This window comes from Contarinia nasturtii, unplaced genomic scaffold, assembly GCF_009176525.2.
Source record: "Contarinia nasturtii isolate CC-2019 unplaced genomic scaffold, AAFC_CNas_1.1 Cnas_scaffold_1182, whole genome shotgun sequence".
NCBI classification, from domain to species: domain Eukaryota; kingdom Metazoa; phylum Arthropoda; class Insecta; order Diptera; family Cecidomyiidae; genus Contarinia; species Contarinia nasturtii.
This window is the reverse complement of record NW_022198526.1, coordinates 1,397,109-1,411,120: the sequence shown is the minus strand read 5'-3', so window position 1 is coordinate 1,411,120 and position 14,012 is coordinate 1,397,109. Positions and strand designations below refer to the sequence as shown.

The following is a 14,012-nucleotide window of genomic DNA, read 5'->3' as shown; positions in this document are numbered from 1 at the left end:
GGTCAATTCATTGAAGTTCAAGTAACAGATGGTGCTTTATATCGAACGAAAATTCATTGTTATTTCTTGGATCAGACGCGTGTCATTCGTCCGTTGCCGAATGAAAAGAACTATCACATTTTCTATCAAATGTTGGCCGGCTTGAGTCGTGAAGAACGCATCAAATTGAATCTCGAAGGATATTCACCGGCCAATTTACGGTATTTGCAAGGCGGCGACATTCGACAAGATGAAAAAGAGGATGCGGCTCGTTTTCAAGCGTGGAAAACGTGTTTAGGCATTTTGGGCATTCCATTTTTAGATGTGGTTCGTGTGCTGGCCGCCGTCTTACTATTGGGCAACGTTCAATTTGTCGATGGTCAAGGTTTGGAAGTCGATATTAAAGGTGAGGCTGAATTAAATTCAATCAGTTGCCTGTTGGGAGTTCCTGCCGCCGCTTTATTTCGTGGTTTAACAACCCGTACACACAACGCTCGTAACCAAATAATCAAATCCGTTTGCGATGCGAACATGTCGAATATGACACGAGACTCATTGGCAAAGGCACTGTATTGTCGCACCGTTGCAACAATCGTTCGTCGTGCAAATAGTCTAAAACGGCTTGGATCAACGCTTGGTACATTAAGCTCCGATTCAAATGAATCGGTGCATAATCAAGGCGATATTGCGAGTCAACACGCCTCAACAATCGGCGGTAATTCCGGCTCAAAATCGATGGCTGCTTTGAATAATGCCGTAAGACATGCCACCGATGGATTTATCGGAATTTTAGATATGTTTGGATTTGAAGAACCAAAACCGGCACAGCTTGAACACTTGTGCATTAATTTGTGCGCCGAAACGATGCAACATTTTTACAATACGCACATTTTCAAGAGTTCAGTTGAATCGTGCCGTGACGAAGGGATTATGGTTGATACCGATGTCGATTATGTCGATAATGTGCCATGCATTGATTTGATTTCATCATTACGAACGGGATTGCTAAGTATGCTTGATGCTGAATGTGCTGTACGAGGCACGGCTGAAAGTTATGTCGCTAAAATTAAAGTACAACATCGAAATTCAACACGTTTGGAAAATAAACAAACGGAATTACAAGATCCCCGTACATTCGCCATACGCCATTTTGCCGGTCGCGTTGAATACGATACAACCGATTTTCTTGACACAAATCGTGACGTTGTCTCCGATGATTTGGTGTCCGTGTTTTATAAGCATACGTGTAATTTTGGATTTGCAACGCATTTATTTGGCTCCGAATTGAAAGCATTGTATGCAGTTGAAAATGTACCGCGCGGTTTAAGCTTTCGAATTGCACCAACTTCACATACCGATTTACTAAATGGCGATGAACCGGTGTCAACACTTACACAAGATTTTCATACACGTTTGGATAATTTGTTGCGAACACTTGTGCACGCTCGACCACATTTTGTTCGCTGTATTCGAAGTAATGGTTTCGAAGCGCCCGGCACATTTGAACGACAGACAATTGTTAAACAGATTCGTTCACTCCAAGTTTTAGAAACGGTTAATTTGATGGCAAGCGGCTTTCCACATCGTATGCGATTCAAACATTTTACAGGACGATATCGAATGCTTGCACCATTCCGCATGCTTCGTCGAAACGATGATAAAGCTCTTGATGATTGCAAATTGATTTTACAAATTGCAATGGACACACCGCCAGACATTCAAGGAACTGTAACATTGTCATGGGCACCTGGTAAACGCCATGTTTTTCTCAGCGAAGGTATTCGTCAACATTTGGAGAAATTACGAACCGACATTCGCATGAGAAGTGCCACCATTATTCAATCGATGTGGCGCGGTTATGCACTCAGAAGACGTATTGGTTCAGTTAAACGCACCACCAGAAATACGCTTTCAAATCACATTCATTCCAATAATGCAAATAATTCAGGTAATTTTTTATGGTTTCAATCGCTTAGTTTAAATTCATTCACATTGAGTATATAGTACTTTTCATTCTAAAAATTAATACCGTTGTACTTTACGAACAGCAAACCGACTGACAGCACAAACCGCAGCAACACGAGTAATTCGACCGCGACCACAACCGATTGCTGGAACACCACCGCCTGAACTCAAAATTGGTGTGCCCGATCCAAATGAAAAGTGCGACGCAAATATTATTCAACAAACTTGCAATCTATTTGGTCTTGACTTGGTATGTATTGTCTGTACATTTTTCACATTTACGCTTATTCTTACTGAATTTCTTTTTGTTCAGGAACGTCCGCCACCTGTTCCACCATCGAGATCGTATACTGTAACTGGAAACTCAAAATTGGGTTATCCACAAACGCGCATCATGAAGATGAATTTCCCCGAATTTTCAGCTCTAAATCCGCCAACAAAGCAGCTACGTAAGGGCGAACAAGTCACTGTTGTTGGTGCATCACATCGACGAGGACAATTGGTTGTACAACACAAAGGTGTAACGTTTAATGTCCCATTTCAGTACATGGAACTTGTAAAATCTGTCGCATCAGCTGGACCAGTTAATATCTAAATCGATTAGCACATTTATTTTAAGCAAAAAAAAAGACTGTACATAAAATAGCCCGATAATAATTATTATTTGAATAAAATCGCAAGCCGTCTCTATATGAATGTATAAATTTAGTTCATTTCAGTCCACATCGCAAATAAAAACAGAAATTATCTATTTTACACTAACAAGCATAAGTTTTTACAAATTAAATCAGACATAATCTTAAAGAAATTAAGAACAAAACTTGATTTGAAGATAAAAAAAGAGTAAAAATAATGTTTTAAATTGGCCATTTGCAATGATGCATTTGATGCAACAAGTGCGTAACCCCTCGTAACTCCACATTTAAAATTGATATATTTAATGACGTTAGAGTTATACACACAATCATATTATAATGACTTGAATAGTATTTTTTTTTTTATCGAATCGCGCCACATTCAAGAAGAATACGCGATAATTTGCCAATATATACAAGACAAATATATTCTGAGATTATAATAAATGGAAAAAACGATATGCAAACTTTTGTTCGTATTATTTTCTACGTAATCGTCAGACAAATAAGTGCCAAGCGATAAGTTTTTATGTAAATAGAACTATGATTTTTTACGATAAGCAGCTTCTTTATAGCTGGTTTTTTTCGTCATTGCAATTTATAGTAAGAATTCGCGTATTTACGAGAGCAATCCACTTTACAACAATCGAATGCATTCCAATTGCCCTTTCGCCCCAGATAGACTTTAAGTTCGCATTTCTTCCTTCTCATTTCGCTATCGCATTTATGCTTCATATTTTATTTGTAAAACACAAATAAATGCAATTGTAATAATTCAAAAACTGTTTAAAGTGTTTCATTTGGCTTCAATCTTATCATTTTCAGCGGAGAAAGAAAATTTGTAACTTGACTCCGTGTGTTAAGCGAGCTTAAAAGGTGACGTGGGCTTTCGTCCTCGATTTTCAATTGAAAATTCCAAAAAATGTGCATGTTTGTATCTAATAAGGTATAAGCTCGGGTCTAAATAAAGCTATTGTTAATCATCTAATGATTCCGTTGATATAAAATTGTTGATGTCTATCGTATTATCGCATTGCGCAATTTATTAACTGCAAATCATCCAATTAGTTTAATTTCTGTTGGAGATTATCTAAAACAATTAATTACCATACATTTTGGTTTATTTCGGAATTAGTTCGCAGATGTTCTTGACAAAATAAACAAATTGCAAAGAAATCACACGGTAAACATAAATAAATTGGTATCTAACTCAACAAAATCGATCATTCTATGGAAAAAACTGGCCCGTGGCCAGAAAATTTACTGGTTTTTCGACTGAACGTCGACCATTTACATAAGCATAGTCACCTACGCTTTTTTTTGATGTCATGAATTGAAACAACCTGATTGGTGGTGGGTGATTCAATAGCAAGGCAATCATCAGGAAAATCTGTTGAACGTGAAATGTGTGTAAATAAGACTGAAATAGCATTTTTTTTTTTGCCCATTCAAAAGCATTGTTATCAGCATTTATTGTGTACAATGGTCATCGGGTATTTCAACAAAAGCGGATCGAATCCGAAAAAAAAAGAGGAAAAGAAGAGAGCGAGTGATGACGTTATTTAGTATTATCAGTCAAGTGGAACACGATATTGCAATGTGAAATCAACAATTGGTTTTTATGGGAAATGGGATTTTTCGCGCGAAACCAGCTTGTTTTTACATTGAAACCGCTTCGACACCAAGAGAGTGGAAATTGCAGTGAGAGAAAAATACCATGTTGCTCCACCCATTTTGCAGCAACAACATTAACTTGTTGCCATTTCCCCAGCTTATTCGCGTGCGCTTGTTGATGGAAAATTCGTTATCGGTTTGAATTGAAAGTGCAGGAATAGAAAAAAGTGGAGAGCATAGACCGTCTCAATCGCATCAACTGAGCGCGTATAAATTCGGTGGCACTTTGAGTTTTCGGCTCATTGTTGTTTGAAACGTCTATCACGTGCGCTGGCAGCACTGAAACAATTTAATTTTTGTGAAAATTCAGCATCCACTGACAAAGCTCGTAGCTGTAGTGAAACAGAAGTCATATCTTTAACAAGTTGTGCATTTTGACTGATTTTTCATTCGACAAAATTTTACTTCGCAAAAAAGGTTTTCGTGCATTTAGTGAAGCTCACAGGGATTTTCAACGACTTAACTGTATTGCAAACGGTCAATATTTTGACATTTTTCACTTTCACAAATACAAATAAAAAGAGAAATATCTCAACCTTTCGGGTAAGTAATATCCTTTTTTTGCTTCTACTTTTTTCTCATTGTATTTTCCGCGAGAATTTTATAAACAATTTAAACGCGTCCTCTTTTATTCTCAATATGTTGTCCTTTTGTGCAGCAAAACTGTTCTTTCTTTTATGTGCGTGTAAAAAGTGAAGTCAACAGTTTTCGATCAAAGGCTAAAGTTTTTCAATATTGCGTTCGATGTATATATTTTTTTGCAGTGAGAAGTTTTTTTTTGCACAATGAGACGGAGCGTTGTACAATCGATTGACCGACTAGAGTATAATATTTGTAATCACATCCTTTTATCGAGAACATTGACTACACATTCTCAGCCATTAGCAAGAATACCAACAGACGATAACCTCGATTAATTTCACTGGAGCAAAATAAATGGCATATAATTTAATAAGTGTTGAGTCACTCATTGCAAATCAGCTTTGCACACAACAGCAGCAAAGAAATGCACGCATATTATAATCACCATATATATTGTTCGGTTCGTGCATTGCAGTTGAAACCCGAAGAGATGCCTCGAGTACGCAACAATGCAGTTTTGCATACAAAATGAAAATAATAACCATTTGGCGACCAACATAAATCTCCTTTCGTTTGGTTCATTGTACAACTTAATTTGAAATCCTGAATTGGCACCATTTCCTTCTCTCTTGTTCAACAATTTTGGATTTTTCACCCAAGTGAATACGATTATGCTATTTGTTTTCGAAAAATCTCGGTATTATGCGATTTAGTTGCTCCTAATGCGTGTGGGTAGAGAGATTTGATCCAGCTCGGAGATACAGAGTATTAATAAAATGAGACAATTTAATTTTGACCACCTATCGGTTAAGAACCATGCTCACTTATGTGGAATCACAATTTCTACGATTATTTTATTTCCTTTGAAATCCATAAAAACCACACACTGTAAGATATCGAATAAAATGGCAACGCATTTCTATATCTGCGGCAAGCAATTTTCCAATAAAATCGAATACAATGGCACATTTTGTATTGCGTCTGATTGACTGAACCGAATGAGTTGGCGGGAGATGTGTAAAAAAAAAACAATTTCGAGTTCGAATGAGTTCCATTTCTATTTATTAGTATGTATGTCACTTTAATCGCTCTCATTAATATAATCACAGCAAGTATTGCGAATATAATGGCAAAATCAAAAAGCCAATTCGTCGATGGCTTCATATTGAATCCATGATTAATGCCAAAATTAATTTTAAAACCATCAATACCAGACGCTAGACACTATTAGTTGTTCGTGTTAAACAATTCATCCATAATGGGAATTTAATTTGGGATAGCACACTGGGTTTCCACTCATTCGAAAGGTCATGTTTAACAAATAAAAATTCACCGTACGACGAACTGTATCCAAAGAAATTTGTAAACTGACAAAACCACACTTAACTTAAGGAAAAACTAAAGAAAATACAAAGAATTCCGTTTCGAAAACAGAAAACGAAAAAAATGCGGTCAGCCTTTTCATGTTTGTCACCTGCTGAAAGCTTATTTATAATTTAATATCACTCAAAATTCTTGGGCACTTCGACAACATGCCATTTTGTTTTCTTGAGGTTTAAAACTTTTTCAACAATCATGTTCAATGAATGTTCGTGTTTCAGAGGAATTTATTTTGCACCGGACATTCGTCTCCAGTTCGACTTTGATGTGAACGTGAGTTGGTTTTATTTGAGTTCAATCACAATTGCATATCACCATTCAGCATTCGATCTCACTTAATAAATAATTTCCATAATGAATGAGATGTTGACGTAACGTAAATTTCATTTTGATGATAAAAGAGAACACACACACAATTTTCAGTGTCTACCAGACGGTGCAAACAGATTTTACTCATCCCAAATGGATCGAAACATAAGAATGGACGAAAGATATTTCCGGTGGCGAAGCTGGACTTAATCAATTTTCCATTAAAGGCTCTTCTTTCATAAGCCGGAAAAAGGATTATGGCATTACTTTGCAAAAACAAATTACGTCAGCACATTTTATGTGATGATATCTTAAAACCAATAAAAAGTCCACCAGTTTCAACATATTGGTTATTAACTCGCATTCAATACCTTTCAATATCACAAAGATGCCAGTGCAAACGTTTCGAAATGGTTTACACTTTAATTTTCAACCAATTTCATATGGTTTTTGAAGGAGAAAAAATGTTCGCCACAAACACATTAGAACTTGTTGCATTGCATAAAGTGATTTCAAAACTTTGCATTGCATTGGTAAACATCTTAAATGAATGTGCTTAATTATTATGTGAATTCATTAATTATAAATTCATTCAGTTGGTTATTACCAATTATAATATCCTTCGTGAAAAACCACACTTAATATGCAAATTATCTCGTAATTATTTTCCGGTTGCTTTGGTTTGGCTTGTATACGGTGAAACACAAATCCGTAATTAACTATGGTAAGCACGGAAGTCATTGTATGTTATTACAAAAGCAAGAAGTTCCAGAAGAATGGAAAGATATTCAAATATCAAATTGGATTGAAACTTAAGGCGTCTAACTTTTCAAAGAATTTGTTTTACACAAAAAATTTGGTGAAGTTTGACGAAAAGCGACGTCGAAGATTTTTTTCGTCCGACAAAAACGCAAGATTCATTGAAAAATCGTGTCGATTCGATATGGAAAGACATTTTTCAAAAATATTCTTTCAAAAATTAAACACCTGTTGTATTGCTATATTTCCAAATCAATTTTTTTATTTTTACACGAAAGTTCCGGAATAGTTTTCTAGTAAAATAAAAAAATAATCATTAAAAATTTCAAATTATATCGATTTTTGCATTTTTTTCTGCAATGCAGTATAAATAGAGTTAAGAATGAATTTTTGCAATTAGAGCTCGCATATAGTTTTAATTAAGGTATGTGTGCTATTCCAATCTACTATATAGCTCTATAAATATTCAATATTCACGGCAATAATTAAATGAGATATTCAATATCATATAAACGTTTTGTTTTTACTTTGTACAATCTTAATTAATTTTGTTTTGTTTTTTTTATCAAAGATATAAATATGATTTATCAAACCTTATGAATTCTTTTATCAACATTACTCGATTCAATTAACGGTATACTTGTAATAAGGATACTGGCAGCATTCATGCTGATTATATTTCAGTCTCGCATGTTTCGTTACAAAAAAGTGAAGTGAAAAAATTTCAAAGCGTTAATTATATCGAACTACAAAACTGCATTGTTGTAACCTTGCCCTGCAAAATAATGTCAACGAATCAATTTTCAATAATGATTCAAACTATTACCATCATGATTCAGTCCAATAACCATATTGTACTTCCTAGTAGTCAAAACACTTTGGATCACTATGATTTGTACAAACAAGTTGTTGTAATCCTTTTTCAATGTGTTGACATGGATGCAATCATTACAGCTCAGTAAGAGTTGAATAACTCTTTAGAGAAAGAAATCTTATTCGTGAGTGTTGGAAAGAATTTTGCTGGTACTTACATATACGGTCAGGCGGTATAGATTAATTCGGATTAAATAATCTGAAAGAAGTGAAGCTTATCATCATAACCACAAGAATGCCAAAAATGTTGTCACCTGTGACTGTAGTCAGTATTTCATGTCTTATGGGAATTGTAATCGACCCTCAAACACGATTTCGATTATTTTCTTTTCACTTCTATTTATTTATAAAAAATGATTCAAGTGGATTATGCGTCGTGTCTGCGACGATGCTATTTTTTAAGGGACTCTTGTTTATTTAATCATTATAAGGAAAACAAATGGATTGGTCTGTAGAAGATAATGTCGATTTTGAAGTGATTCAGCTTAAAATGCTTCGAGCGACATTTTTTTCGTATTTATCTTCGCTTGTGCAAATAAAGATGTTGTAAGCATTTTGAAATATAGCATAAAACTATTTTTACGTTCCTTTCTTATAGATTTTTTTGTCAGATTACGTTTTATAAAAATAAAACGACTTGTCCTACGCAAGTTATTATTGTTATTATTATTGAATAGAAGCCGTCTGGGTTGACTCAACGAGGGGGTAACATGAAAATTGTATCACGATTGATTGTATTTGCCCTGTTTGTTTGCCGATTAGGTTGTTCAAAAGATGCTGTGAAAATGAGCTGAATTCATCATACATCATATGTTGTAATAATGCACGTGGCCCTAATTTTTGCAGCAATAAAAAGCTCCAACCTATGGAATATGTTGACTGACAGCCACTTCGATTGACGGAGACCACATGCACTTGTCAGTTGAAGCAAATCTGCAAATGATCCACGTGATGAAAACAACACATCGTTGAAACATTGAATTCAAATCAACATGATTCAACGATACAAAGCGTATGTAATTGAGCGTATTTTCACGTAGAAAACTCGGCGCCAGATTTTGGCGAATTTTTGCAAACGTCAATCTCTTCTGTTCAACTTTGACGGATAAGTTTATTTTCAAGGAAGTCAAAATAATGTCGATTCGTTCTGGATTCAACGGAAAAAAAATTCCATCAAATATAATCAATTGAACAAAAGAAAATAGGCTGAATTCGTTCATTCAACGTTGGGCTCATATTCCACAAAAGTCAACAGATACAAGTAAACAAATCAATTCTGTTCGCAAAACTAAAGTTGAAATCGAATGCTCATCTTAGTCGTTGACACAGCCTTCTCAGAATAAACTTTGAAATCACTAGTTTGAAATAACTTTTATTGAATGAAAATTACTTTCATAGAAATTTTGCAAGTGATAGAATTTCTGATAAATTATTACATCAATTATAAAATAATCGACCCAATAAAAGTAAACGTGATAATTAATTCAATCTTAACAAAGTTGGTTTCATATATTCACTTCATTTTTTATCAACGAACGGATCTCAGATGTAAATTTGCTGTCAATAGCTCAAATTCACGCTCTTTCTCTCTGTGTTTTTCTTTCTTTCTCAATGTAAGACTGAATTTGTTTTGTCTTTGCATAAACGCGCCAACGTAACTGTTATCGTTCTGCGAACAGCTAAAAATACATCGATTGTTTATCTAAATATTTTTGATTTAACCAGAAATATTGATACACCGAATAACATCATAAAACGTATGCTGCTAAAATTTTGTATCTTTCCCATAGAATGTCTTCTTCACTGTGCGTTTTCTGGGAATTTCATTCATAATTAATTTGATTAAACAGATCGATGAGGCCACTTTTCCAGCAAGTAAAAACAAATTTTCCACTCAATTGTGCTCGCTTGTCAAACTGTTGGGGATGTTCAAAAATGAAAAGGAAAATTAAGGCAAAAATCTTTGATATGAATGAAAGCCATTCGACGATTAATTGGATTAATTCAAATCGCACGCTTAAATCTTGAATGATTTTCTTCAAAAGAAAATCAATTGCGGAAATAATGAAGCAAAATACTTGATAACAGCAATTGCCGAAACCAAGCGAAACAAAATTATTATTATTCCTCAAAGGTGATGAAGTATTTAATTAAAAACGTGCTTAAGCGTATGCGTTCAATAAATACTTTTTGACTCATATGAGTCATTCATGATTTAACAGCGCCAAATAACTCCGTCGAATAAAACATTCATGAGCCAAATCAAAGAAGCAAATTTCCATTTCAAACTATGAGTCTGTAAAAGCACTTTTGCACTTGAGTAATTTTTTGAACAGAGGCCTAGTTCTCACTTCATAGTATCTAGGTACACTGTGGAAAGGGAAGCTCATTAGATAATATGTTTATATATTTCATGCTAGTTTTCATCTTGACATCTTGAAACAACGTAATTGTTTCTCTGAGACCAGCGATGGGATGTCGTGTATGTTTTCATTTCCACATGTGCAATTCAGTATATTTACTGATACTTTAGCCTGACATCAAAATATGAAGCTAAAAAGAAAACAGATGTAATAACAACCGACATTTTCGTTCCATTCATAGACGACAAAAAAATATTTATGTAGTTGACGCGTTACGACTTAAATCCCGAATCTCGTCGACTTAAATCCCGAATGTTTAGTACATTTGATGGCATTTGTGCTTTTTCTGGTGGATTTGGCATTGTAAGACACTCTACTTTAGAAAGAACGCTGAAGCAATGATAAAAAGGCGGATAGATGTTTGTGTCATTCGTGTTGTTTTATTTCGTGCGTTTCACATTGCAAATGGTTTTTTTGCTATTTGAGACAATTTTTCTCTTCTTGTAGATGTACATTCCTCAAGCTGGAGATATTTCACATTCAAGTATTTTGGCTTTGTGAATATGAGTAGATGAAATGCTTCGCACCAAAATGAAGAAAAAAGAGGCGAAAACACACAAAGAGAATAACTAAGCATGTTACGATCAGAAATGATTCAGATGACGGAGGGAAAATGTGCTGCTCACATCATATACGTTTGGAGAATATAATAAGTGATAGAGGCAAGTGTCGTTAGGAAAAACGACGTGGATATAGAGGAACTGGTGGCTTAACTCATGTGGATTTTTTAATGCATATATCGGCTCGGGAGCCGTTTAATTCATTGCGACACACTGAACCTACCAACATAAATAAAACTGGATATTGTGAATTTTACGCTGAACGGTTGTTATGTGCATAAATTGTGAACCATGCTGACGCGATGTAGTGAATTGAATACATGCAAACATTTCCTTAAACTTTCTCTGGAACATTCGGAATCGTTACCATCTTTTTACGAACAACGATTGTGTATCCGATTACACAGTTATGTTATGTCATTGAAGCCGGAAAATTGTGGGAGGTAGTAATAACAAAGCATGACAAAACTCAACGTTAGACAGCATAAGTATTGTGAAAAGCCCTTGACCTCTGTACCAACAACGGACATTCATTCAAAAATCACATTGAAACGCGTGTGCATGGGAACGACTTATTTTTGAAAATTAACACTATTTTTACTCGTAACGGAAACTGAATTCAAAACGGTGTGCGCTAACGAGACAACGAGCTTTACCTGAACTTCCAAGGTATTGTTTCTAATTAGTTGAAGATGTTCTGACATGCTGTTTCAATTAGATGCTCAAATTGAAATTTCCTTTATCACTCAACAAACAACTGTTTCGAATTTGAAAAGAAAAAGAAAACAATTCACACGCGCGGGTATGTCTGTTAAAATTGTTTCGTGGTTGGTTGTTATCGTCGTTGACTTTTATTACTTTATCGCGGTTATGTATATCGATTTTTTTTTCGTTTGTTATCATAAGCAGTAACTTATTTTATCTTGATTGATACTGTTGGTTTACACGAATTGCGTGGTTACAAATGTGCACTTATTTACACAAGTTAATTCAAGCAGATTGAAATGTCAATGTTTTATGTACGTCAGTCATTGACATGAGCTAATTGATCCATTACATATGTTTGATTTTTGCTGTCGTAATTGAGCAACGTGTTTTATTTATGTTGTTATTTAAGTGATGCAATATCAAAGCTTATTCTCTAGCACAGAATGCTTATTCACTTCAAATAACAGTTTTATAAAAGTAACAATTTTTGTGAGAATGCATTAAATATTCAAAGATTTATTGTTTTATTTGTATTTAAATTGTATTTCGGTAAATTAGATATTATGTCACAATGTCAAATGATTATTTGTTTGAAATTCCGAGTAATTGCAACGAATGACTTAAATTGAAAATGCGCAAGCAATAACATTCATTCATATGAACGACAAAACAAACTAATCAACATAAAAACAAACTTTGCCACATAATTTCTGCTATTTTGCAAATAAATTCTCGGAATTTATTTTCGTTTTAATAGTCGTCATTTCTGCAATGTCCTAGCTGAGATTTTTTTCTATTTTATCGCCATGAAAAGTCTTCCGTGCGAGAAATAAACCGTGGGAATTAATTTGCACGGTAGAAATAGAGAAAATTTTAAAAGAGAGCTGAGAATGATGTTTAGTCTGCAAATAAAATTAACCAAAAGCATATCCTTCGCCGTTCAAAAATAGTAATTAAATTGGTTTTGATAATGTGAAAGAAAAGTTTGTCTCGCATTTGTACTATTCGGCTGAAAAAACTCCCACTCTTAATGGCTTTTAATGCATCAAAATTAATTGTTGTCGGGACAATATTTTTCAATGGGTACTCCATACTTTTATCGTGTTTGACATAGATTCCAGTGACTATTTTTATCGTTTGTTTGGCTTCCAATGTTTTCCGGCACATATGCATTTTTTTCTTCTTTCATTTAATTCTTCGACGTGCCATTACAGTCCATTAAAAATATTATATCAAAATATTTTAATAGCACAACGACTTTATGATGTTATTATTGCATCAAACTACGCGCGGTTAAGCTCAGAATAAACTTCAAACACCATTTGCTGTAATAGAGGTATAACAGAGAAGGAAGAGAGAGAGAGAGAGAGAGAGAAAGGGCTTGCAATAAAATGACGAATATTTTCCAAACAGTTGCTAAAAGTAGAAAACGAAGAGCGTGCATGAGATTGTAGTGTTTGGACAAGTGATGCATTGAATTGCAGACATGACAGATTTAAACATTCATAGGCACTTAGATGACATTTTCCAACGTCATTTGTGAACGAAGAAACATGTAATGAGAAAATACACTTCGGACGCTTTGTTATGACGATGTGGCAGAAGAGTCGAATCATTAAAACTCAAGTTATTGCACACATTTTGGTTGAGATTTTAATTAAACTATACTTGGAAAGAAATTATCCAAATTAAACTGGGGAAATGTAAGTCTCCAGTTTAACTCTCCGTGCAGTGCTAAAATGAATTCCTTGTATGTTTGTGTGTATTCTTTGTGATTTTCACGCGATAAACTGCAGCATTTTCATCGTGTTGTCACTTGATAAAAGGCAAACGTTTTCCTCTCAAGAGTATAAAATATTCATCAAATGCACTTGTGTGTCACCAACTTTTTCTCTTTGCCAAACAAATTCAAAATATAAATGAAACATCCTTTAGTGACGATATTTGCAATATTTTGATTTTTGATTTTCGCAATTTGTCCGTTTGTTCTTTGATTCGTGTTCTTTTTTTACTTGCTTTCGATGCAAATTCAATTTTCCAGCTAACCCAAGTCAGTATAATACTCTTTTCGAAGAGTGTACACGCTCTTCTCACACTCTTCGTATAGTTTTATTCGACTCCCTTCTCACACTCTTCTCACACTTTTGCATAAAACACGTATATTG

The 14,012-nt window shown here is 34.5% G+C and overlaps 2 protein-coding genes across 4 annotated transcripts in view; both read left to right on the top strand.

Moving 5' to 3' along the window:
• LOC116344807 (myosin-VIIa) overlaps positions 1-3,338 on the top strand; it is a 37,768-nt gene extending 34,430 nt beyond the window's left edge. Inside the window, exons 8-10 of one of the 2 annotated variants that reach the window (XM_031773573.1) lie at positions 1-1,927; positions 2,028-2,194; positions 2,258-3,338. In XM_031773573.1, coding sequence (XP_031629433.1) covers positions 1-1,927; positions 2,028-2,194; positions 2,258-2,539 — 2,376 coding nt within the window. In that variant the 3' untranslated portion in view covers positions 2,540-3,338. The remainder of the gene's footprint in view (positions 1,928-2,027; positions 2,195-2,257) is intronic. The other variant, XM_031773574.1, reaches the window with a different exon arrangement.
• Positions 3,339-4,506: 1,168 nt separating this feature from the next.
• The window catches only part of LOC116344854 (diuretic hormone class 2), a 30,794-nt gene continuing 21,288 nt past the window's right edge, over positions 4,507-14,012 (top strand). For both annotated transcript variants that reach the window (XR_004201462.1, XM_031773663.1), the window contains exon 1: positions 4,507-4,796. The gene's annotated coding sequence lies outside the window, so the exon portion shown is untranslated. The remainder of the gene's footprint in view (positions 4,797-14,012) is intronic.